The sequence below is a fragment of the Neomonachus schauinslandi genome, chromosome 16 (genome assembly GCF_002201575.2).
Source record: "Neomonachus schauinslandi chromosome 16, ASM220157v2, whole genome shotgun sequence".
Taxonomy (NCBI): Eukaryota; Metazoa; Chordata; class Mammalia; order Carnivora; family Phocidae; genus Neomonachus; species Neomonachus schauinslandi.
The window spans coordinates 6,883,771-6,909,362 of NC_058418.1; the positions used below are offsets into that span (position 1 = coordinate 6,883,771).

At 52.9% G+C, this 25,592-nt stretch overlaps 3 protein-coding genes and 5 non-coding genes across 9 annotated transcripts in view; all 8 read right to left on the minus strand.

Annotated features, from left to right (window-relative positions):
- Positions 1-3,854: 3,854 nt before the first annotated feature.
- On the minus strand, positions 3,855-6,176 carry RPS11 (ribosomal protein S11). Its single transcript, XM_021681371.2, has 5 exons — positions 5,986-6,176; positions 5,151-5,282; positions 4,887-4,962; positions 4,451-4,580; positions 3,855-4,030 (listed from the first exon to the last, which is right to left on the minus strand). Exons 1-5 carry the CDS (start codon positions 5,998-6,000, stop codon positions 3,907-3,909), a joined length of 477 nt encoding a protein of 158 aa, XP_021537046.1. The 5' UTR covers positions 6,001-6,176; the 3' UTR covers positions 3,855-3,906.
- LOC123323303 lies at positions 4,689-4,774 on the minus strand. Its single transcript, XR_006539317.1, has one exon. It is a non-coding gene; the product is annotated as a small nucleolar RNA SNORD35 (small nucleolar RNA).
- A 6,649-nt stretch (positions 6,177-12,825) lies between the features above and the next one.
- Positions 12,826-16,522, minus strand: RPL13A (ribosomal protein L13a). Its single transcript, XM_021681370.1, has 8 exons — positions 16,467-16,522; positions 14,823-14,895; positions 14,369-14,434; positions 14,068-14,169; positions 13,791-13,876; positions 13,557-13,616; positions 13,144-13,266; positions 12,826-12,941 (listed from the first exon to the last, which is right to left on the minus strand). Exons 1-8 carry the CDS (start codon positions 16,479-16,481, stop codon positions 12,855-12,857), a joined length of 612 nt encoding a protein of 203 aa, XP_021537045.1. The 5' UTR covers positions 16,482-16,522; the 3' UTR covers positions 12,826-12,854.
- LOC123323305 lies at positions 13,412-13,498 on the minus strand. Its single transcript, XR_006539319.1, has one exon. It is a non-coding gene; the product is annotated as a small nucleolar RNA SNORD35 (small nucleolar RNA).
- On the minus strand, positions 13,685-13,755 carry LOC123323302. Its single transcript, XR_006539316.1, has one exon. It is a non-coding gene; the product is annotated as a small nucleolar RNA SNORD34 (small nucleolar RNA).
- Positions 13,951-14,035, minus strand: LOC123323300. Its single transcript, XR_006539314.1, has one exon. It is a non-coding gene; the product is annotated as a small nucleolar RNA Z195/SNORD33/SNORD32 family (small nucleolar RNA).
- LOC123323301 lies at positions 14,694-14,776 on the minus strand. Its single transcript, XR_006539315.1, has one exon. It is a non-coding gene; the product is annotated as a small nucleolar RNA Z195/SNORD33/SNORD32 family (small nucleolar RNA).
- A 1,015-nt stretch (positions 16,523-17,537) lies between the features above and the next one.
- FLT3LG (fms related receptor tyrosine kinase 3 ligand) overlaps positions 17,538-25,592 on the minus strand; it is a 9,543-nt gene continuing 1,488 nt past the window's right edge. Inside the window, exons 4-9 of one of the 2 annotated variants that reach the window (XM_021681278.1) lie at positions 25,008-25,151; positions 24,585-24,638; positions 24,259-24,402; positions 23,703-23,841; positions 19,770-19,951; positions 17,538-17,764 (exon numbers count right to left, since the gene is read on the minus strand). In XM_021681278.1, the coding sequence (XP_021536953.1) occupies positions 17,555-17,764; positions 19,770-19,951; positions 23,703-23,841; positions 24,259-24,402; positions 24,585-24,638; positions 25,008-25,151 (873 nt within the window). In that variant the 3' untranslated portion in view covers positions 17,538-17,554. The remainder of the gene's footprint in view (positions 17,765-19,769; positions 19,952-23,702; positions 23,842-24,258; positions 24,403-24,584; positions 24,639-25,007; positions 25,152-25,592) is intronic. The other variant, XM_021681277.2, reaches the window with a different exon arrangement.

Sequence of the window (25,592 nt, forward strand, 5' to 3'; positions counted from 1 at the left end):
GAGCAGAGCATTGAACCATTGAACCCAGCGTGGGTCCCTTCTGAACCAGGTCCACGAAGCCGCGTTGGCCCTGGGGACTGTGTACTCTGATCGGCCCCACGCCTTAACATGTGCCCCTCCCCTCTGCAGCTGCATCATAGTGCCCCCTACTGACTCCATGAGGCAATCACACCGGAGTTCAAAACTAAATCTCCCTCTTCCTCCGCTTCTCTGAGCCCTGGTTTCCTTATCTGTAAGGTGGGAATAACGATCCTGCCAACCTCAGGGGGAGGCTTCAGCGAGTCAAGGGTTGAGCATGGGGCACATGATAGGGCAAAATAGTAACATTTGTTCCCCTTAATGTGCCCCCGCCGGCTCCCAGCTGCTGTTAGGGTCTCAGGGATCTCAGACACCGGGGCCCTGGATATGTCTTGTTCCCTCTTGCACCCCCAGGGGCCAGCACCAGTAAATATTGGTAGAATGAATGATGGCAACCCTGGCCTGGTTTGATATGCCCCTGAAACTCTTCTAGAATGGCTTTGGTGTCCTTGTTAGAACGTTCTAGCAGAATCTATACTGTAGCCCTCTGTGATAATATAGAATAGAGCTGGGACCTACCAGAATGTTGGATTCCCAGGGATTTCCCATGATAGGCTCGGGACAGGGCCAAAATGTGGCAGCAGGAGGCTCAAACACACGGGGACGCTACTACAATTCAAGTTCCCTTAGACTCTACTCACAGACCTCCGGACCAGACCTGTCAAATGATTTCAGGTTCCTGCTGCTGGAAGTCCTGCTAGAGTAGAATACCGCGGGGGAGGCAACAATGATTGCCAGAATCAGAATATTCCAGAGGCCTGCTGTGATAGGTGCGGGGCCATGATACATTGTGATACCACCATGAGCTGCCCTGTTTTCATTAATAGGCCTGACTCCTGCTGACATACATCTAGGACCCTGCTATGAAACTGTGCCTGCAGCTAATTTCCCTGAGAAAAAAGCAATGCCACTGGGACCTCTTACAGAGGCATTCAACAGAATATTCTAGAAGCATGCTAAAATAGACTCAAGGTCCCATGCCAGCCCACCAGGGCTTGCTGTAATAGATGCAGGTTCCACAACCCTATAATGAATACCTCTGGGGCCCCCTGGCAAAGACTCTTGTCTTTGGGCCTTCCTGAAGGGACCCAGGGCCTGTCACACTAAGCTACCTCAGGGCCTTTCTCTAATGGGCTCAGGGCTCTGGAAAAATTACTTCCATCAGTAGTTTACTAGAACTAGTTCTACTCCATTAACACACGTAACCATAGTTCATCCTCCAATGGGGGAGAGAGGCCAGAACCCATCTTACAGATTAGGAACCTGAGGCTCTGCGGTTGGCGGGGGTGGGGTGGGGTGGGGTGGGGTGACCTGCTAATGAGCAGCAGAGCTAGAAATCAGAACAGAGCCTGTGGTCATCATGCTTTCACTTGGAGGCATCTTCTCATGGTCCCTGCTTCTGGCTATTCCAGGCCTTGAGACCCAGGGCTCAGGTCTGCCCTGTGAGAATGCGAGGATTTAACTTGGATCTGTTTACTCCACTAAACACGTATGGAACGCTTACAACTTGTCCATGGGCTGGGGCTCACATTCCGGTGGTTAGTAGGTAAACAAACATGCTGTATCACTCAGGATTTGTACAATAAACATATAAATATACAAGAAATGGGCTTCACCTGTCTGTAGGGCAATAAAGCCAGGAGGGGTGGTTGGGAGGACTGGAGGTTTTGTCAGATGGAAAGAGGCTGGTGAGCATTACAGCTGAAGGCAATGAAGGAGGGAGCCAGGTGGACACCTGCACTGAGAGCTTCCAGGCAGTGGGCACAGCCAGTGCAAAGGCTCAGAGGAGGGAGCAGGTCTGGTGGGTGCTGGCTGGCCGAGCCAGGAGGGAAGAGCGGTGCGGAGGGCTGAGGGCAAGCGCTGAGGCTGTGACAGACCTAGGAATGGTCTCTGGCTGTCACTTGACTCTAAAAAGGATAGACACGGTGGTCATCTCCCTTCAGGCACAAGTGGTGTGGCCCCAGGGCGTCTCTCCTTGGGTCTTCGCCACCTGACCCACCAGGCAGATGCCCCACCGGTGACTAGGTAACCTAGCGCGGTGGGGTGCCAAGCAGACACCCCAACGACCGCTGGGAGGGAGGGAACAGGGGAGCTGGGCTGCTGTTGTCAACAGGGCAGCCCCACCCCAAACGGAAACACCTGTGGTGGGGGGGCTCTGGGAGCAGCCTCAGAGCCCTTTCTGGGTCCCGGTCCCCTTCTGCATGGTCCCTGCCCTCTAGCACGGGGTGGGGCGGGCTTGCAGGCTGAAAATCCAGGGCGGTGCCCTCTTCTGACCTGTCCCTGCCCTTTCCTGCCCCCTTTGATGCGGCCCCACTTCCTCTGGCAGGAACCCCCGCCCTTACTGGGTCTGGGTAAAAAGGAGGCGCGCAGCTGGTCCAGAGGCAGCGCCCCTGAAGGCAACGGCTCCTCTCTCCTCTCGGCCCTGTCTCCCAACCCTTGTACCAGTGCTGTGTCTCGGTCCCTGGTACAGGCATGGGGGGCAGGGACCTGGGGACCCCAGCAGCACCAGCCCTGAGGGCTGAAGCAAGCAGGTGACCCCAGCACCTCCCTCCTCTGTGCCTCCATCTCCGCCTGCTGCGACTCGGGGGAGGGTCTCTCCAGATTCTAGAAGTCAGTGCCCCCCTCCCTCCGCTTCCTGCTGCTTTGCTGACCCCCAGCTCTATTATCTTGAACTTGATTTCCTGCTCAAGGTCTGTCTGGTCTTGTTCTGAAATCTGAGTCTCTCACTACCTGTGGTCTCTGACCTTGCTCAGAGTCCAGCTGAGCCCTCTGTCCTTATCTCTGTAACTGATCCTCAAGGTCCCTCTCCTTTTCCCATTTGTCTTTAACAGAACGCCTTCCACTGTTAGGGTCAACCTCTCTCCCTTCCCCACGTTTTCCCCTGACAGTCCAGGTCACCGTCTGGCCATGTCAGAAAGCTCTTTCCCTGACCCTGTTCCCATTTCTCTCCTCCCGCCAAGGCCACCCCGACCTGATCAGTCTCCCTTCCAGGGGCTTCCTAACCCATGTCTCAGCAGCCTGCAACCGGGTGCTGCAGAGGTGGATCCCAGGCTGGCTCCAGCTTGGCCTGAGATGACAGGTGTCTTCAAAGCCAACTTCCTTGGATTTTCAGGCAAAGTAAGTTTCTAGAACCTGAGTGAGACCTGAAGCTCAGCTACTCCCTCAGATGAGTTTGCTCGTCTGCAAAGGGGCATGGTGCTTGCTCAGGAAGGGGCAGTGGGGCCTGGAGCTGGAGGGGTAGCTGCCTGGCTTCCCTGCCCCACTCCTCCATTGTCAGGGGAGAAAGGAAAGCCCAGGTTGAAGTCAAGTCCCCTGTGGTTCAGACCCAGACAGCACAGGACTCTGAAAGCCCATCCACCCCCGCCTGCCCCCCCCCTCCACCGCCCCAGCCAGGTCCAGAGGTGGCTGCTTCACCCTCCCCCTCCCAAGGAGGCCAGAGGGCCTAGACCGGAGTTGAGAGAACGCAGGACGCTACACCCTCACTTCCTCCCCAGAGACTGGGGGTGGGGGGCACGCCCCAACGCCAGGTAGAAGGGCTTACTTTCTGACACCAAGAGGTGACATGGACCAAAAGGAGACCCAAAGAGGGGAGCAGTATCTTAATACAGGTTCATATCTTCACCCAAAGATGAGAAGACAGGAAGGATGTGGCTCCCAGTCCCACCTTTACATGGGGGTCCAGAGGATGAAAGAGAACCCCATCTTTTGCATCAACCCCATTCAATTCCCAGGAACAATCCCTCTGGTAAAGGAGCAGATACCCTGGGCCAGGCCCCTGACTGGGAAAATAACTTTATTTTCCTCAGGGGTGTGGACAGATGTCTCGTTTCAGAACTTCTGGAACTGCTTCTTGGTACCAGCGGCCTTTGTGACTTTGAGCACGTTGAAACGCACAGTCTTGCTCAAGGGCCGGCACTCGCCCACTGTGACGATGTCGCCGATCTGGACATCCCTGTGGACGTGGGCAGGTGCTGTCACGAGCTGGACTGTCCCATGCAGGCCACTAGAGCCTGAGGCCTCTCAGCTTTGGCCCCACCAAACCCCACCCAAGCTCCAGTTTCCAGTTCCACCTGCCCCCGGTCATTATTTATTGACCACAAACAGTGTCCAAGGTGGACAGAGAACACTCCAACCCTCTCAGGGGCCTCTCGTGGCAGAAGACCTCCATCGATCCTCTCCACTTTACACAGACTGGAGGCTCCTGAGGACATCTGCTTGGTTCCACCAGTCTCCTCACACCGTCTCCAACAGTTTACTGCCCACACAGCAGCCAGGGTGCCCCGTTAACCCCGGCCAGGTCCCCCATGTCACTCAGCCTCGGGGGCAGCCACCCCCTCCTCTGCCTGTGAACCTGCAGGCCCACCGTGCTCACCTGAAGCAGGGGGACAGGTGCACGGACATGTTCTTGTGGCGCTTCTCAAAGCGGTTGTACTTTCGGATGTAGTGGAGGTAGTCTCGGCGGATGACAATAGTTCTCTGCATCTTCATCTTGGTCACCACACCTGGGGGGAGGGGATGGATCATAGGTCAGCCCCCTGGGGAAGGGGGGCTTTGGGCAGCCCAGAGCATGCTGGGAATCGGGAGCTGCCAAGGAAGGATCCCAAGTCCTGCTGCTGACATCAGCTGTGCCAAGTGGCTTTCTCAGCAGTGCCCGTGGTGGGCATCTGAAGACCATTGTGAAAAGACATCATCTGCCAGTGCCCCCTGGAACCAAGAGTCTGCCCACCCCCTCCTCACCCAGGAATTGAGCATTCCCCAGCCCATCGTCCCTCAGACCGAGAAATCTGAACCCAAGCCCCCTCACTCACCAGAAAGAATCCGCCCTCGGATGGAGACATTACCAGTAAAGGGGCATTTCTTGTCAATGTAGGTGCCCTCAATGGCCTGAAAAAGGGAAAGAAAGGAGTGAGCCTTGGAACAAGCACTTCCGGAAATAATCAGGGGATGTGGCCTCAGGGACACGAACTACATTTCCCACTGGAGGAGCCAGTCAGATGTGGCCGAGGTAATCCAGAGTGTGCACACGTGCAGGGACACAGGGGTCTCCTTCCTTCTGAGAGTAGCCCCCATACCTCCTTGGGCGTCTTGAAGCCCAGACCGATATTTTTGTAGTATCGCGGGAGCTTCTCCTTGCCAGTTTCTCCAAGCAGGACCCTCTTCTTATTTTGAAAGATGGTTGGCTGCTTTTGGTAGGCGCGCTCAGTCTAGGAGGAGGAGGAAGCTGGTGAGCCTGGAGCTGGTAACCTGGCCTCGAAATCTTCCCAAAAACCCCAGATCCCATCCTCTCCAGCATTTACTCCCCAAACGGCAGCCTCCCAAGCCTCCATAACTACCATCTAAAACACTCACCCCAAGTCTGAGTTCAGACTCAACTCTGAACCAGGGTTTTCTTAAGCATTTATGCTCTAAAACACCTCCCATCACCTGCAGAACTCATTCCTTAAAACCCAGGCACACACTATCATTCCTCTAACAGCGTGGACACCTTTCAGCAACGATTATTCTCCAAGCCACAAGGACACCCACCCAGGATTCTCTCCTTATATAATATATACGACTTCAGAAATAAATACCCAAACCACGGGCTTCCTGGATTAGCCCTTAGGGCTCAGTTCTCACAGGATTAACCCGATGGCCCAAGGCCTCCGGAAAACCACCCCGTTAAGTTTTAAGAAGATAACTCCTAAAAGGCTTGAGCCTCCACTAAACCCCACGCGGGGAGCCCCCGGGATTTAGGAGGCGCTAATCTAGATTAATTCAAAGACACGCGCCCCCGAATTAATGCCTGGGAAATCGAGGCCGTCTGGCATTAACCCCAGAACTGGGGCGCGGAGTCCTTCTCTCCCGGACGCGCCCCTGAGGCCGAGGGTGGGCCCCGCAGCATCCGCGCCAAGCCCGAGCCCGCACCTGAATGTCCGCCATCTTCCCGGCCGCCTCAAAAAAGGAAAGGCGGAAGGGCGTCCGGGTTTCCTTATCGACAGCACAGGGGCTAGGGAGGAAGTGACGAAAGGGGGCGGGAGCACGGTTTGGGGCGGTGCCTCGGGCGCGACTGTGATTGACGGGCGGCCCAAACCCAGCACGGACGCCCCACAGGATCAAGGGCAGGGAGCGGGGAAGTGGCGGACGCCGTCTCGCAAAAGTCACGCCATGAATGCGCTGGGTGCGCTAGTTCACGTTGGCAAGGCGAGGCCAGCCTTGAGCTCGCCTACGTTATCGCGAGAGTTATAGGGAGGAGGGCATGTTTCGGCGGGGCTAAGATCACGTGGGGTGTGGAGACCGCGTGGCTGTGCTCCTGCAGAATTCAGACGGGATGTGGTGGTGGCGGCCATCTTTTTGCGGGGCGGCCAGCTAGAAGGTCTTAGGGGCATGAGCCACCGGCGCCGCCATCTTTGTGAGGGGCGGGTTTGACCATGAGTTTTTTTCAAGTTTGATGAAGTTTGTTGTCCTTTATGCCCTGTTTCATCCCCAGGCAATAGTTTAGTGAAAACAAACAAAAAAAAGCAAAATAAAAAACGGTTCTGCTGATTTTCTGTGGCCGCTGGCACTTCAAGTGTATATGAGACTGAGGACCTGAATTTTTTTTTTTTTTAAAGATTTTATTTATTTATTTGACAGAGACCTAGCGAGAGAGGGAACACAAGCAGGGGGAGTGGGAGAGGGAGAAGCAGGCTTCCTGTTGAGCAGGGAGCCCGATGCGGGGCTCGATCCCAGGACCCTGGGATCATGACCTGAGCCGAAGGCAGACGCTCAACCATCTGAGCCACCCAGGCACCCAGGACCTGAATTTTTAACTTTGTTTCATGTTATTAGATTTAAATTTACACAGCTACATGGAACTAACGTCTACGACATTGAACGGTGCAGGTCTATCATTGGATACTCTTTTTTTTTTAAAGATTTCATTTATTTATTTTTAATATTTTATTTATTTATTTGACAGAGAGAGACACAGCGAGAGAGGGAACACAAGCAGGGTGAGCGGGAGAGGGAGAAGCAGGCTTCCCGCGGAGCAAGGAGCCCGATTCGGGGCTTGATCCCAGGACCCTGGTCATGACCTGAGCCGAAGGCAGACGCTTAACGACTGAGCCACCCAGGAGCCCTGTTATTTTATAAATTCTCAGAAAGCAAAGTCTTAGGAAGCAGAGATTTAAATAATTTTTTTTAGATTCAACTGACAAAGAATTGCTTTCTAGGTTTCCAAACGCTCCCTCTCAATTTGTGTACTTATCCTGTAGCATGAGGCACTGGTGCACAGACCACATTTAAAGGGCCTTACTCTCGGGGTGCCTGGGTGGCTCAGTCGTTAGGTGTCTGCCTTTGGCTCAGGTCATGATCCCCGGGTCTTGGGATCGAGCCCGACATCAGGCTCTCTGCTCAGCGGGAAGCCTGCTTCTCCCTCTCCCACTCCCCCTGCTTGTGTTCCCTCTCTCCCTGTGTCTCTCTCTATCAAATAAATAAATAAAATATTTTTTAAAAAGGGGGGGGCCTTACTCTCTTGTGATGCGTCTTCTGTTTTATGCTCTTCCTCTCCTCCTTCCTTGCTGCGTCTGAAACATGTGGATTCTTCTGGCCTTGGGACTGTTTTTTTTTTTTTAGGATTTTTATTTATTTTTTGAGAGAGAGCGAGCGAGAGAGGGAACACAAGCAGGGGGAGTGGGAGAGGGAGAAGCAGGCTTCCCGCTGAGCAGGGAGCCCGATGTGGGGCTTGATCCCAGGGTGCTGGGATCATGACCTAAGCCCAAGGCGGACGCTTAACGACTGAGCCACCCAGGCGCCCCTTCAGTACAATTTAAACTCAGTTCCTCAGTCACCTTCTTCATTATGTCAAGTGCCCAGAAGCCAGGTGTGGCTTGCATATTATAAAAGATTCAAAACATTTTTTTTTTAAAGATTTTATTTGTTTGAGAGAGCGAGAGTGAGAGAGAGAAAGAGCATAAGCAGGGGGAGGAGCAAGGGAGAGGGAGAAGCAGGCTCACATCTGAGCAGGGAGCCCGACTGGGGGCTCAATCCCAGGACCCCCCGATCATGACCTGAGCTGAAGGTAGACACTTAACTGCCTGAGCCATCCAGGCACTCTGATTCAGAGCATTTTTTTTTTTTAATTGGAGAGATACAGAGAGAGAGCTAGAGAGCACAAGTGAGGGAGAAGGAGAAGCAGGCTCCCCTCAGAGCAGGGAGCCGGACGCAGGGCTCGATCCCAGGACCCCGGGATCATGACCCCAGCCGAAGGCAGACGCCCAACCGACTGAGCCACTCAGGCGCCCCCAGAGCATTTTTATCAACACAGAAAGTTCTGTTGGACATTGCTGCTATAGACAAGGCTGTGCATATGTATATGGTGTCTTTAAATTGTACTAACTTGGGCGCCGGGGTGGCTCAGTCATTAAGCGTCTGCCTTCAGCTCAGGTCATAATCCCAGGGTCCTGGGATCGAGCCCCACATCGGGCTCCCTGCTCAGCGGGAAGCCTGCTTCACCTTCTCCCACTCCCCCTGCTTGTGTTCCCTCTCTCGCTGTGTCTCTGTCAAATAAATAAATAAAATTTTAAAAAATAAATTGTACTAACTTCAGAGATGTAAATGCTACCAACTTACAAAAAAATAATTTGAAAGTTTAATTGCTTAAATTTCTTTCACACTTAATAGCTTTGTGAAAGTTTTTTTTTTTTTTTTAGCTTTGTGAATTCTGAATGAAACATTTTATTGCTGTGTCAGTAAACTCTACATCTATTGTGGGGCTCAAACTTACAACTCCAAGATCAAGAGTCTCTTGCTCTGGTGACTGAGCCAGCCAGGCTCCCCTGAATGAAACATTTTTAATTGTTTTAGTTGCTTCAGTCCCTTTGGGGGTAGGGTTAAGAGGGAAGGACTTTTCATTTTTCTCTTTTAAGGCCTTCCATGTCTTCCCCACCACTGACCTTGTAGTAGCTTTATTTTTTGAAGAAATAAGTAATCTTCTGGAGTTTTTGAACAACTTGATAAGGATTTATGATGTTTAGTTTAAAAAAAAAAAAAAAGGCAGGCCCTATAGTTGTTATTTGCAATGTGTGCTAAGCTATGTACAAAAGCAACTTAGAAAAAAGCCTGGAAGGAAATGCATGACATTGCCCTGGTGTTTTGCATCTCCAGGTGGTGAGATTAGGTGTGATTTCCTCTCTGTTTTTTACAATGCTCAGTAGTTTGCAAATTGCTCAGAATAGCTGGTGAGATTTTGATGATAAGGGAAAAACAAAAAAACATATATTGCTTCACCGTGAAGGGGTGGGGCAGTTTGGAGATATTTAGGTCCACAGCTTTTTTTTTTTTTTTTTTTAGATTTTTTATTTATTTGCGAGAGAGAGAATGAGAGAAAGCATGAGAGGGAGGAGGGTCAGATGGAGAAGCAGACTCCCTGCTGAGCAGGGAGCCCGATGTGGGACTTGATCCCGGGACTCCAGGATCATGACCTGAGCCGAAGGCAGTCGCTTAACCAACTGAGCCACCCAGGCGCCCCGCAGGTCCACAGCTTTTAATGACCACAACCCACAGTAGGAAATACAGTCGCATCGTGACCCAACACCTGTCTCTCTCCTCCTCTTCCCTCCCTTCCTCGTGCTTTATTATTATTTTTTTTAAGTTTACTTATTTATTTAAGTACTCTCTATACCCAACGTGGGGCTTGAACTCATGACCCTGAGATCAAGAGCCACATGCTCTTCCAACTGAGCCAGCCAGGTGCCCCCGTCCTCTTGCTTTCTAACTTAACTTTCTCCTTTCCTTCCTGCAATACACTGATTTTTTTTTCTTTTCGTTTCTATTCAATTTCGCTATCATTTTAAGGCTGGTTACAACCCACCACATTGATTTTCTACCCTGCAGTATCAGACAGCCTTGATGTGGGCAATAATGAACTCCAGCCAACTCTAGTGATGAACACTTGAGGGAATATTTCTGGCCTCTGCCGGATTTCAGACATACTTACCAGGGTTTCACAACAGAAATGCAAATGACCTGGAGAAGCTCACGTTTCCATGTGCACCCCAATGCCTAGCAAAGTTAGACCCTCCCTTGGGCCCCACCCATGGACCAGGACGGGAAAGGGTGCTAGAACTCCTAGGAGATAAGGTGGAGATGGGCCAGGCATGCCCACACACTGTAGGAGGGTGCTTTGTGGGCAAGGTGCAAGATGGAGCTTTGAAAATGTTCCTGCTGCTGACCCAGAGGTTCTGAGCCTCGGTGTGTGCCCTCCAGGAAGGATTAAGGGGATGCCCAGAGATTCCAGCTGCATCGTCTAATGGTGAACGATGTTGAGCACCGTCTCACGTGCTTATTGGCCATTTGTGTATCTTCTTTGGTGAAATACTTCTCTAATTCTTGCCCACTTTTTACTTGATTTTCCTTATTATGGAGTTTGGAGAGGTTTTTTTTTTTTAATTTTTAATTTGAAAGACAGAGAGAGAACAGGAACAAGTACGGGCGGGAGGGGGTGGGTATTGGGAGAAGCAGACTCCCCGCTGAGCACAGAGCCCAGTGAAGGGCTTGATCCTGAGATTCCAGGATCATGACCTGAGCCAAAGGCAGACAGGCGGACACTTAACTACTGAGCCAACCAGGTGCCAGTTTTTTGGGGGTTTTTTTTGTATTTGTATTTGTTAATATATCCAGGAAACAAGTTGTTCAAAAGAGGTAGGATTTGCAAATATTTCCTCCCAGTCCATGGCTTGTTTTTGAAGTGGGAAGTTTTTGTAAGTTTGTACAGCCAAATTTATCTTTTTAAGGGATCATGCTTTTGGTGGGACTGTATTGTATTGCTTTAACAGGCAGTTTTGTTAAGCTTAGTTTTTAATTTTGGCCACTTCTGGAGGCAGCTCCTGTGGTGAGGGGGAGCCCCAGGAGGGGTAAAGATACCACCCATTTCTTAAATGATTCTCAGAGAAAACTTGTCACTGGTATCTTTGCCATTTTGGGAAGATTAATCATGACAGGACATGTGAGTTGTAATTTGCCCCCTGAATTAAAGTAAAATGCCCTGTGAATTATAATAAAATGTGTATCACATTTAACTAGTTTTCTCTGCGCTGTTAGGCATTTGAATGCTGAATTTCTAAATTAGAAATTTCCAAGTGTTGGGCGCCTGGGTGGCTCAGTTGGTTAAGCCTTCGGCTCAGGTCATGATCCCAGAGCACTGGGATTGAGCCACCTATTGAGCTCCTTGCTCCGCGGGGAGCCTGCTTCTCCCTCTGACCCTCTCCCCTCTCATGCTGTTTCTCTCTCTCTCTCAAATAAAATCTTTAAAAAGAAAAAATAGAAATTTACAAGTGTTATTGCCCACTAATCTGAAAAGGCAGCACGTTAACAGGTGATTGTGAAGAGCTTGGTACCTGCTCAATGCTCCATTTACCCTTCCAGATCTAAGAAGTCTCAGGGGCACCTGGGTGGCTCAGGGAGGTAAGCTTCAGACTCAATTTCGGCTCAGGGTCTCAAGATGGAGCTCTGCCTCGGGCCATGCTGGGTGTGAAGCCTGCCCATGATTCTCCCTCCACCCTCTCCCCGTCTCTCAAGTCTAGGGGCTCCTGGGTGGCTCAGTTGTTAAGTGTTCCTGTGTTCCCTGTCTGGCTGCGTACATCAAATAAATAAAATGGGGTGCCTGGGTGACTCACTCGTTAAGTGTCTGCCTTCGACTCAGGTCATGATCCCAGGGTCCTGGGATCGAGCCCCGCATTGGGCTCCCTGCTCAGCCGCAAGCCTGCTGCTCCCTCTCCCACTCCCCCTGCTTGTGTTCCTGCTGTCGCTGTCAAAGTCTTTAAAAAATATAATAAAATCTTAAAAAAGTCTAGCATTCCTCTTCTGAAGCATTAGATTTCGTATTTCCACCCTCAGTGCCTAATGCTACCTGCAAAATATTTCCGGTCTCAGTTTCTTTACACAAAGCACAGAACTCCTGGTGTGGCAAAGACCAAAATAGCTCACCTACCCCACAATGATGAGACTGGTTTTAAGATGGTGACAATTCCATACTTTGCAGCTGAATTAGACAGTGTAGGTCCACTGAGCAACCTTGGGCCATGATGGTTTTGAGAAATACACCTATACAGGACTCTCAAGGAAATTCCTGGAGAGCAGTAGGTAAAAACTCATCCACGAAGGACAGGTTATAATCCAACCGTTGTGGAAAGCGACTGGAGCATGGCCAGTCTTCTCTTTCAAGCCCCCCTTTGCTTGCCAAGGGCCTGCCTCCACAGCAGACACACACTGCAAAGACACCAACTTTCTTTAAAAATAATTTATTAGTTTTGGATCACAAAATACAGGGAAGGCACAAAGGCAGTGCCTGAGACCCCTTGGCTGTACTTCCCAGGCTATGCATCTGCAACTACCTCTGTGTAACACCGGGCTGGGCCCCCAGCATCCTCACACCCTAACAGCTGCAGAGTATAGCACCCGAGCCTGCGGCAAGTTTAAGCACACCCCATTCACAACACAGGGCTCCCCTCCAAACATTCTCCAGATCTCTTGCCAACAGTGAAATAGTTGCTTCAACTATCAATTTCTTAGAACTCTCAGAAATGAGTAGGTCACAGGCAATGATGCCTCAAAGCTCTTAGAGTTTAACCTTTTAAGAAGGCCTTTCTTAATTAACAGCAGTGACTAAAGCCCTTTCTGTGTTCCCAGCATTTTAAGTCCCAGGCTGCCTGTGGCTCCAGACAGCGGCCCCTGGGGGTCCCCCATATCCTAGGGCGGCGATGGAGGAAGGGCAGGCCAGGCCAAGCATGAGGAATAAACAGTCAATTTTATTGGGCTCAGACCAGGAGTCCATGGGTCTTGAGGACCTCTGTGTATTTATCGATTTTCTTCTCCACGTTCTTTTCAGCCTGTTTCCGTAGCCTCTGTGGGGTGAAGAGGACAGATGGTGGTCAATGGCTGCTACCCAGAACCTTCATCACCCCAGGAACCCAATTCTACTCCCCGTCCCAAGGTGGGCCTCAAGTAGAGGCCTCCGGGACCAAACAAAGACCACTGCATCCAGAGAGTTCACCCGCAAGGCCCTGCCCAGGAGTGTGGTGCCCTTGGGTTCCAGGCCATCCTCACCATGAGCTGCTTCTTCTTCCGGTAATGGATTTTGGCCTTCTCCTTTCTCTTCTCCTCCAGGGTGGCTGTTACTGCCTGGTACTTCCAACCAACCTCATGAGCCAGGCGCCCCAGGTAAGCAAACTGTGGGGGAGGGAGAAGAAAGAAGTCCTAAGCAAGCAGAGTCAGGGTGGCTGTGGGACAGGGAGCGGACAAGCTGTCCTAGGTGACCCAACTTTCCCCAGCAGGCCTAAGTTAAAGACACAGCCACCCTGGGGGCTCCCTGCTCGTGCTGGCATCAGCTAAGCCAATGGCATTTTCGGCACTGCCCACAGCGGCGTCCGCAGACCATCGTGAGAAAGAACCATCACGTGCCAGTCTCAGGCCTCAAGCTCGCCCCCTAGTGAGACGACTCAGTGAAACCTGGAACTTACCTTCCGTGTAGGCTTCAGGCGCACCACCTTGAGGGCAGCAGGAACCACCATCCGCTTTTTCTGTTAGAGAAGGAGAGGGGCTTAAGAGCCCTGGAGTAAGGGACAGCAGGAAAGAAGGCTGGCTGGAACAGCGTCTCAGCCAGTGCTGTTCTCATGAGGGTCAAACAATGTAGGTACAACTGCAACATCACGGACGCCAGACACAAATGCTGCGCAGATGGCCCTCGAGCTCACCTTGTCGTAGGGCGGCGGGATCCCATCGAACACCTTGAGCCGGTCCAGGGCAGCCTGGCCTCGCTTGGTCTTGTGCGGCAGCATGCCTGTGGGTGGAGGGACAGCAGGCTTGCTCCGCGGGGCTCACGGGGACCCCGCACCCCCCCCCCCAGGCACACCGGCGGCCTCAGATGGTAGTGCATGTGGAGTCATCTCATGGTCGGGGAACTCGAACACAAGTGGGAGAAGTCCTCATCACTGGCCACCCATCCACCTGCGGTCCTCAGGCCCAGCTCACCTCGCACTGTCCGCCAAAAGATGCGGCTGGGTGCTCGGAAGTGGTACGGACCACGGGATGGGTTGGTGTTCATGCGCTTGCGGAGGAAGGCCAGGTACTTCACTGGGGAGAGAGAGGGTACGAGGCCTCAGACCCCAGCCACATGCTAACTTCTTCAACACACACATCCATACTCGCAAGGGCCTATTAGGGAACGCAAATGAGCACTTCCCACCACTAGTAGGCTCACTTTTGGAGCCAACGAAGGCTGCCAATCTCCCAGGTCCACCCTCTCCAGGTCTTCTCCCAGATCCTAACTTACGCTTGTTTCTGTAGAAATTGCCAGAAATGTTGATGCCCTCACAGCGCACAACTACAACCTTCCGGCCTAGAGGAAAAGAAAAGTGAGGCAAACAAGGACAAAGGCTATGAAGCCACCCAAGGGCTCTACCTACAAACTGGCCATTACCCACCTGCCCAGTTACTGCTGAGGATTGGAAACAGGGTTCCTTCCCCTGTGTGGAGCTGACCACAATGCACAAGAAAGCCAAGGCCCCAGCAGAGCCGGATTTGTGCTTAAATTAACAGCCCGACAGGAAAGGATTTTCCATCTCGGAGCCCCAGACCCCAGGAGAGGGAGAAGCTGGAAGGTCTCAGAGCGGTGCATGGGGTTATCTCACGGTCGTGAGACTCAAACGAAAGATGGTGACTGTTGCTCATCACTGACCGCTGGCTGGGAATCACACCCAGGGGAGCTGTGGGCAGAGCAGACTTACCCAGAAGCACCTGTTTGGCCACGATGGCCGCCAGGCGGCCGAGGAGATGGCCTCGGCCATCGAGCACCAGGACCTGGTGGAAATAAAGTGAAAAGGCTTAGACACACCCTCAGCTTTGACTCCCCACCCTAAGCAACCCATGCTTTTTTACTCGTTTCTTTCACCGTATCCCCCAGAGTGCCTCCTATTCATTAGCAGGCCTGGAAACTAAGACCCAAGGTCCACTGTACAGATGTGCCCAAGAAAGCAAATGGCTGTTTCGGTGCAACGAATAATACAAAGGCCTTTCCTCACATCTCACTGCCTTAAGAGCCAGAATTCTTAAGCCCCGATTACATTCAAGGGTGAGAGGATGAGCTGGGATTTGAACAAAGGCTGGCAAGACTATCCATTAATCCAGTTAGAATTTATAATCCCTGATACAAAAGTTGTGGAATCCCAACAGACCAAATACTCTCAAGGGTAAAAGTTTCCAGCATAAAATGATTAATAAAGGAAACAGGTTCAGAGTGGGTGAGGCTCTGCAGAGTAGTCAGGAGCCTGTGCAGTGGCTTATGCTGAATTTAGCTCTGCATCCCTGGCTGAACCGCTCAAAACCAAATCCTCAGCTTCTTCACCACGAGTCAAGTCCCCACTCTTACCGAGTGCTTGTTATATACTTGTGATTGTTGGAAGGCAGAAGGGTACAGAATCTAAAGCCAGACTTCCTGACAATGTGACTTTGGCTAAAACTCTCCAGCTTCCTCACCTGGAAGATGAGGATAACAGTATCTGCCTCAGGAATATTATGGTAGTTAACCGAATGACACCAAATATAAGGCAAACTGCGTCACGCACACAGTAAATGCAGAAAACACGTGTTCCACGAACTCTACCAGCTTCCTGACTCCACGACCGTGCTTTTTCCTCTCCTATTCACACGGACATCCTTTCCCGAGCCATCCCCTCCTTTACATATAAGAAATTAGAGGAGAAATTCAGGGACTCGGAGCTAAGCTTCTACTGTGTCCCTCGAGGGCCCCCAGGTGGTTACGGGAGCCTTTTATCAGTTCTCTGGCCTTTAAAGTATCCGTCACCCCAAAGAACAAGGTAAGAGCAATTCGTTCCTGGATGTCCTGTAGGCAGGAAAGCTCCCCCACTGCGTAAGATCTCCTACCAAACGGGCCAGAGCTGCAGGACACGGATTGGCACTCCCACGAGGGTGAAGCGACGCGCGCCTTGGGTACGGCGGGAGCGCCCTCCATTTTGGCCAGTCCTCGGTTTCCCATCGCCCCGAGGCAGCCCAGGCGTTTTCCGCGCGCTTCCCCGTCGCTAGGAACACACAGGCCCGATTCGGCCAAACCCCGGCCGAGACAAAAGCAAACAAGGCCTAATTTTAAAGTAACTCTCCCCGTGCTGGGAGCCGCCATAATCGCCCCTAAGGAAGGGATCCTGTCCCATTTTAGTCAGCCCCAGGCCAAAAAACCGTCCCAGTTATCTCCTATTCCCCCGTTGCAGACTCCTTTTAGGCCCAAAGCTTCTCATTTTGCGCAATTATCGAGTTTAGGCTTCACAACACACCTACGAGGGGAAAGAGGGCCCAATCTCGTTCCGGCCTGCAACCCACCCAGCCCCACGCCTCCCCGGCCCGCGCGGAGCCCGCACCTGCCCCTCCGCCATCTTCGACAGCCGCCTGGGAAAGGAGGAAGACTCGGCGCAGGGTTTCTTATCCCTTGAAACAGGGGCGGAGGAAGTGACGCCGCATGGGCTGTGCGGGCAGCTTCCCGTCTTTTCATTGGCCCAAGTGTCTTGCGCGTGCGCAGAGGGGCCCCGCTGGAAGGCGGGTCGTCTTCTGACTGTCCAATCCGGGTCCAACCTTTCCCATCGGCTCTTAGGCAGCCATTGCTGTGCGGGGCGAGAGATCACGTGGGGTAGGAAGCGGCTCTGTGGGGCGGGGCTGGCCAGCCTGGGCCGCCATATTTTTGAGGGGCTGCTAATCTCCCTCTTAGGGGTTGCCAGGGTGTCTGCGGTGGGGGTAAGCGCCGTCACTCGCTAAAGCGACAGCCGGCTGCAGGGCACGTGGTGGCCCGCAGGGGGCAAGTGGGCTCTCTGTCAAGCGCTCAGTCTAGGCTTAAAAGGATTCCGGTGCCTGTGCTGCCTCCTTGTGACCTGGCCGAACCCGCGGCCCTGTCTGGGCCTCGGTGTCCCCCATCTGTAAAACAGGCGGAAGTAGTTTTCCCTATGAGATCCAAGAGTGTGTGAGGGAATGACTTCCAGATGGCTTCTAGGCCTTCGCTTCGGCTGCGTCCCTTGCCTCGGATGTCCTCCCCTCCAGCCCCACCTTCAAAAATCTGGCCTGTCACAGCCCCAGGGCTTTTTGGCTCAAGAGTCCTTTCCTCCCGAGCGCCTCCCGGGATCTCAAGCTGGGTCAGGTATCCAACCCCCCCACCCCCGCCCGGGCTCCCGGAGTGCCTGTATTGCTGCCGTTAGAACGTGTGTCCTGCTGAACTGAGGCGCCCTGGGTCCCGTGTCTTCTCCCCCATAGGTCAGGAGCCCCGACCAGGGCGGGTTCTGACGCCGTCTGGGTCCCAGCACTGCTGCGCACTAGCTCTGGGCCCCGGGAGGTCTCAGAAAACCGGTACCGGATGAAACATCGCATTCACTGAAAAACCAGGACTCACACCCAAAATGCCCCGCCCGCACCCTGTCCCATCTACAGACAGGCCTGGCCCGAGCTGGTAGAAAAGGGTGATTTATATACAATTTCCTGGGGACAAGGACTTTGTACAGAGGGGGATAGGTGGGGCTGGGGCTGGCGTTGGGGACTGGCGTTGCCTCCATCCTGGGGAGAGAGTGAGCAGGACAGCGCCGTCGAGAAAGGGACCAGTCTCTAGCTGACTTCCTCTGAGTCCCAGCTCTGTGTCCTCTGGCAGGTGACTCGTCTCGCTGGGCCTCAGTGTCCTCTGTAAAATGAGACGATAGATGTGTCTGTCTCACTGGGCGTCTGGGGATCCGCGGATAGAGAGGAGAGCACCAAGCTCAGCTCTCTGCACAGACTACTGAAAACAATTCCATTTCCAGTGAGTGCCCACTATGTGTTAGGGCATTACTGTCCATCTCTGCAAAGATGGAAACCATAACACCTGTGCTCTCCCACAGAGCCACAGAGCAGCCACGTGGGAATATGGAGTACTCCAAATGCGCCCAGGGCAACCGAGGAGCTGAGTTTTACATTTTACCCAATTTCTGTTTTTTTTAAAGATTTTATTTATTTATTTGAGACAGAATAAGAGAGAGAGCGAGAGCACGTGAGAGGGGGGAGGGTCAGAGGGAGAAGCAGGCTCCCTGCCGAGCAGGAAGCCCGATGCGGGACTCGATCCAGGGACTCCAGGATCATGACCTGAGCCGAAGGCAGTCGCTTAACCAACTGAGCCACCCAGGCGTCCCTACATTTTACCCAATTTAAACTTAACCTGGTAGTGTGCTTATTAGGAGAGCAGCAAAGCAGAGTGAACAGGAGCAAGGATGCGAGGAAAACTTCCCAACAGATTACCTTTTCCAAAAAAATTGTAATAAAAATTCCTGTACAGAAAACAAGTGCTGAAATGAAAAATCATTTAAACTTAGAAACTGATCCTGGGGAACGCCTGGGTGGCTCAGTCGGTTAAGTGTCCGACTTTTTTTCTTTTTTTTTAAGATTTTATTTATTTATCTGAGACAGAGAATGAGAGAGACAGAGAGCACATGAGAGGGGGGAGGGTCAGAGGGAGAAGCAGGCTCCCCACTGAGCAGGGAGCCCGATGCGGGAGTCGATCCAGGGACTCCAGGATCATGACCTGAGCCTAAGGCAGTCGCTTAACCAACTGAGCCACCCAGGCGCCCAAGCGTCCGACTCTTAATTTTGGCTCAGGTCATGATCTCAGGGTCGGGGGATCTTGTCCCACTGGGTGTGGACCCTGCTTAAGGTTCTCTCTCTCAGGGCGCCTGGGTGGCTCAGATGGTTAAGCATCTGCCTTTGACCCAGGTCATGATCCCAGGGTTCTGGGATGGGGCCCCACATCGGATTCCTGGCTCAGCGGGGAGCCTGCTTCTCCTTCTCCCTCTGCCTCTCTCCCTGCTCATGCTCTCTCTCTGTATCTCTGTGTCTCAAATGAATAAATACAATCTTAAAAAAAAAAAAAAAGAACCCTCTGGGCCCATCAAGAACCCACTAAGGCCTCCCCAGCTTCCTCCCTCCTGGGCCCACCTGCCTCCTGCCTCCTTTCTTCCATCACTCACCTCCCCGGGCTCCCTGCTGCCCTGGGCAGGAAGTCCCAGCTCCCTTGCTTGGTGTTTGAGGCCTAGATTTTTCACACCCACACTCACACCCACCCCAGGCTCGCTCACAAGAGTTACTGGAACACCCAGAGCTTTTTCACACCTGGGGGGCTTTGCAAAGGTGGTCCTCTCCGCCTACTTCAGGAGGGTTCTCTCCTGGCTTGCAGACTCCTGCAGCCAAATATCTCCCCTGGGGCCCCTCACGCCCCCTAGGTCCCCAGTGAGCTCACCCTCTTTCCCTAATCTCCCTGCTCCCCCAGATTTCCCACTGGGCCAGACCCAGGGTCGTCTGTGCCACCTGCCTGAGCCTGTCAATCTTCAGCCCTGTCCTTCTTGATCCCTGACCCCTGACTCTGCCTGTCCCCTCCTCCCTGTCCCCATGGTGCTGGTCCTGGCCCTGACTCAGGCCTTGTCCTCTCTCCCTGGACCCTCACCCAGCCTCCAGTCTGTCCCCCCTCATGACCCCAGCCCCCCTCGACCCCCCTCCCAACAAAGTCCAGGGTTCTCAGCCTGGTGAAGGATTCGCCAAGCTCCACGAGCCACAGGGGCAGCCCGTCCTGGAGACTGGAGGTGCAGGTCACCTGTGGTCACCACAGGGCCAGCGCCACCCCCGCAGACCTCCCCATGCCCTCTGTCCACCTCCAGACTCACCTGCTCCCCAGGGTAGGGCGTCCTCCACCCCCTCCTTCGCCAGTGCAGGCACCCGGCAGCGGACATCAGCAGGAGACCCACGGGCAGCAGCAGCACGAGGAGCAGCAGAGGGGCCTGGGGGGCCAGCAGGGCTGTGGCCTCCAAGGCCCCGGGGCTCCTTGGGGGCAGCAGCGTGGAAGAGTCTGAGGGGAGAGAGGAGGCTGGGTGACCGAGGAGAAGGGCTGGGCCAGAGAAGGGAAGGAAACAAAAGCAGGCCCGGTGCTGGCTGTGTGACCTCAGGTGGGCCGCCCACCTCTCTGTACCTCAGTCTTCTCATCTGTAAAATGGGGATATTCATTATACCTGCCGCATAAGGTGGTCACAAAAATTAAATGAGTGGCCACACAGGAAGTTCTTAGAACAGCATGGCACCTGGTCAGTTTGCATTTTCTATTACAATTGGACACATAGATTTCTAGCGCTTATATATCGATTTGTTTATTCTTCTTTTTCCTCCCGTGGGCTGTGAGCTCCCTGTGGGCACCAGGGACCTTCTCTGTCTTTTTTATTGGCAGAACCTACTACTTAGCACTAGTTAAATAATATTATAATAGCTCAATTTCATACATTAAGTATTTGACCAAATGACAAATTGACAAATAATAAAATAGTCAAAGATCCCCCCCAATTTTGTTCCCTCTATACCCTCACCCAGCTGCTCTCTTTTCCCCTCGCTTGCTGGACTCCCGGCACATGTGTCTCTTCACTGTTCCTTAAACAGGCTTCTGCCTCAGGGCGTTTGCACAGGCTGTTCTCTTGTTCCCAACTCTCAGTACCTCTCCAGCCACCCACCTCACACCATGATTCCATCACCCTGTTGTAATTTGCCTGCATGGGGTTCATTACCCTCAGATATTTTCCTGTTAATTATTTGCTCACGTTTATTGTCTGTCGCCTCAATTAGCATGTCAGCCCCACATGTGCAAGCACTTGGATCTTGTTCTGAGCTGTGTCGACAATGCCAAGCACCCAGGAGGTAGCTAATAAAATGCGGTCAAATGAATGAAGAGTCATAAATGTAAGTACAAATGACCAATGAAGCTTAATACAGAGGGCAAAATGATCGGAAGTGTGGGGAGAAAGTGAGAAAATTAGAGGGGGTGGTTTTTAAATATCCCTCTCAGGGGCGCCTGGCTGGCTCAGTCAGTAGAGCGTGCGATTCTTCATCTCAGGATCGTGAGTTTGAGCCCCACGCTGGGGGTAGAGATTACTAAAAAAAAAAAAAAAAAAAAAAAAAAAAAGAACTCGACAGATCTGGTAACAAATACAAGGACAGAAAGCCTCCGAATGATACCACAGTAAGGTCGGGAGAATATGTACACACAGATTCAACCCTGATCCTGCCAAGAAAATTAACCTATTTTTTTCTTTTCCTCCTAAGACAGGGTCAGTTACAAAACTGCCAATGTACTTGGCCACAAAGTAAACCTTTTTTTTTTTTTTTTTTTTAATTTACTTATTGTAGAGAGAGAGAGAGAGCACGAATGGAAGACCAGGAGAGGGAGAAGCAGGCTCCCCGTGGAGCAAGGAGACCACTGTGGGACTTGATCCCAGGACCCTGGGATCATGACCTGAGCCGAAGGCAGACGCCCAACTGAATGAGCCACCCAGGTGCCCCAAAGTAAACCTTAATATGCTGAAAAAATCAAGTTTTCACAGGGCATAGTTTCTCATCATATTCTGATTACATTATTTCTCATTGATCCTTTAGAGCTGTGTTCAATCCTGCAGCCTTTTGCCCCATGGGGCTATTGACACGTGGTCTCTGGTGAGTCTGAATTCCCATGTGCTTTCAGTGTTAAATACACACTGGTTCCCAGAGACTTAGAGGACAAACGGATATAAAATATCTCACTAACTTTTAAAAATACAGTATCAGGGGTCCACCTGGGTGGCTCAGCCAGCTGAGCATCCCACTCTTGGTTTGGGCTTAGGTCTTGGGGCGTGAGATTGAGCCCCGAGTGGGGCTCTGGGCTGAGCACCAAGTCTGCTTGAGATTCTCTCTCTCCCTCTCCCCCTGCCCCTTCCCGCTTGTGTGGGCACTCTCTCTCTCTCTCAAATAAATAAATAAATTTAAAAAAAATAATAAAAATAGGGTGCCTGGGTGCCTCAGTCACTAGGCGTCTGCCTTCAGCTCAGGTCATGATCCCAGGGTCCTGGGATCAAGTCCCATGGTGGTTTCCCTGTTCGGTGGGAAGCCTGCTTCTCCCTCTCCCACTCCCCCTGCTTGTGTTCCCTCTCTTGCTGTCTCTCTCTCTGTCAAATAAATAAATAAATAAATAAATAATCTTAAAAAAAAAGTACAGCATGGGGGTGCCTGGCTGGCTTGGTCTGTGTAGCATGCAACTCTTGAACTCGGGGTCGTGAGTTTGAGCCCCATGTTGGGGATAGGATTGCATTTAAAAAAATAATAATAATATTAAATCTAGGGGTGCCTGGGTGGCTCAGTCATTAAGCGTCTGCCTTTGGCTCAGGTCATGATCCCAGGGTCCTGGGATCGAGCCCCGCATCGGGCTCCCTGCTCCGCGGGAAGACTGCTTCTCCCTCTCCCACTCCCCCTGCTTGTGTTCCCTCTCTCGCTGTGTCTCTCTCTGTCAAATAAATAAAATCTTAAAAAAAATAATATTAAATCTAAAATACAGTATTGGGTATATGTTCAAACAGTACTCCTTTGGAGACATTTCGGTTAAATTAAATTTGTGATCTCAATGATGAGCTATTAAGAATAACTTTAAAATTATGAAGTCCATTAACGTCATTATAAAGAACAGATTCGTGGTTGCCAGGGGCTAAGGATGGGAATTATTAGAAGGGGGTCAAGTTAAGTAGTTTGACTGTGGCGGGGATCACAAGAAGCCACACAGGTGAAAAAATTGCAAAGACACATACGCTTTTATGGAGCGAATTGCATCCCTCAAAATTCATACACGGGAATCCTAACCACCCCCCACCTTGGAATGCGACCTTATTTGGAGATAGGGTTACACAGAGAATCAAGTTAAAATGAGGTCATCAGGGTGGGCCCCCCATCCCACATGACAGGTGTCCTTGTAAAGAGGGGAAATCTGGACACGGAGGCATGCACAGAGGGAGAAGGCCATGCGAGTGTGAAAATGGCCATCGACAAAGCCAAGGAGAGAAGCCTGGAACAGAACTTTCCCTCAGAGCCCTCAGAAGGAGCCAATCCTGCCCACACATGGATTTCAGACTTCTGGCCTCCAGAATCGTGAAACAATCCATGTCTGTTGTTCCAATCACCCAGTTTCTGGTACTTTGTTACGGCAGCACTAGGAAACGAGCAAGCACGCGACTCGTAAAATGGGAATAAACTCTGTGGATTATACGCACGGACTGGACCCCTCTCGTATTTCTGGCTTTGCTATCGTGCTGTCAGTAACGGGAAGCAAAATGCAACCCTGGGGCTGGGGAGGCTGGGTAAAGGGTGTCCAGGACCCCCCCCATACAATTTCTTTGTACCCTCCTTTGAATCTAAAACTATTCCAAAAGACAACGTTTTAAAAACAAAACCACCAATCATTTGCTACAAAAATAACGAATGTGAAAATTCCGGAAAAAAAAGTGAATTCACTAAAAAAAACCAAAACACCAAAATTTCAAAAATCTTGGTACTGGAGAATTTGCCCTTACATACGTGACTGTCATTGTATTTCTTTCGGACAGGGCTGCCTTGGAGAAACAGGCAGGGATTATTGTTCCCTTGTCAGAGATGGGTAAACTGAGGCCAGATAGAGGACTGAACTTGGGGGAACACGCCCAAAGTCACACAGCCAGTGGGAGCAGGGTGGGGTCTGGGCTGGCCTGGGCAGAGGGGGTGAGGGGCTGTGGGATGGGAGAGGTGGTGGGGGGCTGCTGAGGGGCGCTGGGGGCCGTTACCGGGCTGACACTGCAGCTGCAGGCACCCAGAGAAATTCCTGCGGGTGATCCAGGGCTTCAAGGCCGTCAGCTGCTTGGAGGTGTCCTGCAGGAGGTGGGAGACGTTGGTCTGGACGAAGCGAAGACAGCTGGGGAGGGGCTGGGGGCAGGGGAGGGAGATGTCACCAGGGTATCACCCCCACAGTCTGCTCAGGCCAAGGGCCTTCCCTGCCTGGCAACGCCTACCAGGGCCCCGTGAGGCCTGGGTCACAGAGAGAGAGTTTGGACCCCTGCCCCCCAGGTGGCTAGGGGAGAGAACCCCTCTGCAGTGCCCAGCAACAGGGCCTGAGAAATAAACTCAGAATCGGTGCACTGGGCCCAGGACCCCCACCCTCCTTCCGTGCCTAGAGAAGTGCTCTTTTCAGCAAGGGGGTCCCCAGGAGGACCGGGGTTCCAGCTCCACCTCCCTTGGGTTGCTAGTCAAAAGAAATCTCCAGCAAGGCCTAGCAGAGCTTGGCTTCCAATCCCTAGGAAGGCAACTCGCTCCCCTAGCTTGTCCCCCAAGTTCAGGGCTGACCTGGAAGGCACATAAGGTGACAAAGTGTATCTCCGTGTTGACAGCCTCCAGCAGGATTTGCATCTGGGACCCGGCCACAGCTTTGAGCCGTTCCATCCAGCGCTGGGCCAGGACCAGGCGCCAGAAGGCTCCGCAGAGCTCGTCCTGAGAGGGACAACCCAAGCTGGGGGGCGGCCAGCAGAGGGGGCTGGGGGCTGGAAGGGTGAGGGGCTGGGGCCGGGAGCCCTGCATCCCCCGGGGAGGAGGGGGCAGGTCAGCCAACTGGTCCCCTGAGGGGTGGTCTGTCCTTCCCACCTCTGCCCCAGCCCCTCCCATCTGTGACTCACGTCCTGCAGGTTGGAGGCGACAGTGACTGGGTAGTCCTGAAGCAGGTAATCAGACTGTGGGAGAAAACAGGGTCAGGCCTGGCCCAAGACAGGAGGAAACAGAACTATGGAGATCCAGAGGGCAGGGGAGAGGGACCCAGAGAGAGGGGGATGGCGAGCCAGAGGGGGAGGACAGGGACCCAGAGAGAGGGGGACAGGGACCCAGAGAGAGGGGGATAGCGAGCCAGAGTGGGAGACAGCGACCCAGAGAGGGAGGATAGGGACCCAGAGAGAGGGGAACAGGGACCCAGAGGGAGGGGGACAGGGACCCAGAGGGAGGGGGACAGAGAGCCCCAAAGGACACCTCGACAAGGTGGCTCAGCCCCAGTGACAGAACCTGGGCCTCAGAAAGGCGCCCTGGGGAGGAAGGGACAGGGCCCTCACCAGCTTGCGGATGGTGAGCGCAAAGGTGGAGGAGACGGGGCTGTGACTGAAGGAGCAGTCGGGGGTCCCGCGGAGGCCGGGGCTGAGCAGCAGCAGGAGCAGCAGGGAGGTCTGTGGGCGCGACACAGGGTGGCGGGGCGCCCTCTGTTGGCTCCATGAGCACCCCTCCCCCGGGCCCCCCCAGCCCCCACCCGTCTCTCGCCCCTCTTTCTCCCTTTCCAGGTCGCACTCCCTCTGGCCCAGGGCTCAGCCCTCCTCCTGGCTCCTGTGTCCATCCAGGACTGGCCTTCCCTGGTTTCCTCTCTGCTGCCCTTTCTGGCTGCTCTCCCCATTTCCCAGCTGCGCCCAAGGCTCGGCTCCTGCTCACCTCCGCTGCGGGCTGTCCCTCTCTGTTCCTCCCTCCCGTTTCTGCCTCCACCTGGGTCCTGCCTTCCCCATTTGTACCCTACCCCTGCCCACATCCCCACCCCTGCCCATGTCCCCTCCTCTGCCCACATCCCTCACCCCTGCCCTGTCCCCCACCCCTGCCCATGTCCCTCACTCCTGCCCATGTCCTCACTCCTGTATATGTTCTGTGCATGTTCC

What these genes read in the sequence shown, in the direction of transcription:
- RPS11 (XM_021681371.2), bottom strand. An exon ending in GCTTCAAGACGCCCAAGGAG is followed by an intron (nt 4,963 to 5,150) that starts GTATGGGGGCTA and finishes TCCCTTTTTCAG; the next exon opens with GCCATTGAGGGCACCTACAT. An exon ending in CACCTGTCCCCCTGCTTCAG is followed by an intron (nt 4,031 to 4,450) that starts GTGAGCACGGTG and finishes CCACGTCCACAG; the next exon opens with GGATGTCCAGATCGGCGACA.
- RPL13A (XM_021681370.1), bottom strand. An exon ending in CTTTTGGCGGACAGTGCGAG is followed by an intron (nt 13,877 to 14,067) that starts GTGAGCTGGGCC and finishes CTCCACCCACAG; the next exon opens with GCATGCTGCCGCACAAGACC. An exon ending in GGAAGAAGAAGCAGCTCATG is followed by an intron (nt 12,942 to 13,143) that starts GTGAGGATGGCC and finishes TTCACCCCACAG; the next exon opens with AGGCTACGGAAACAGGCTGA.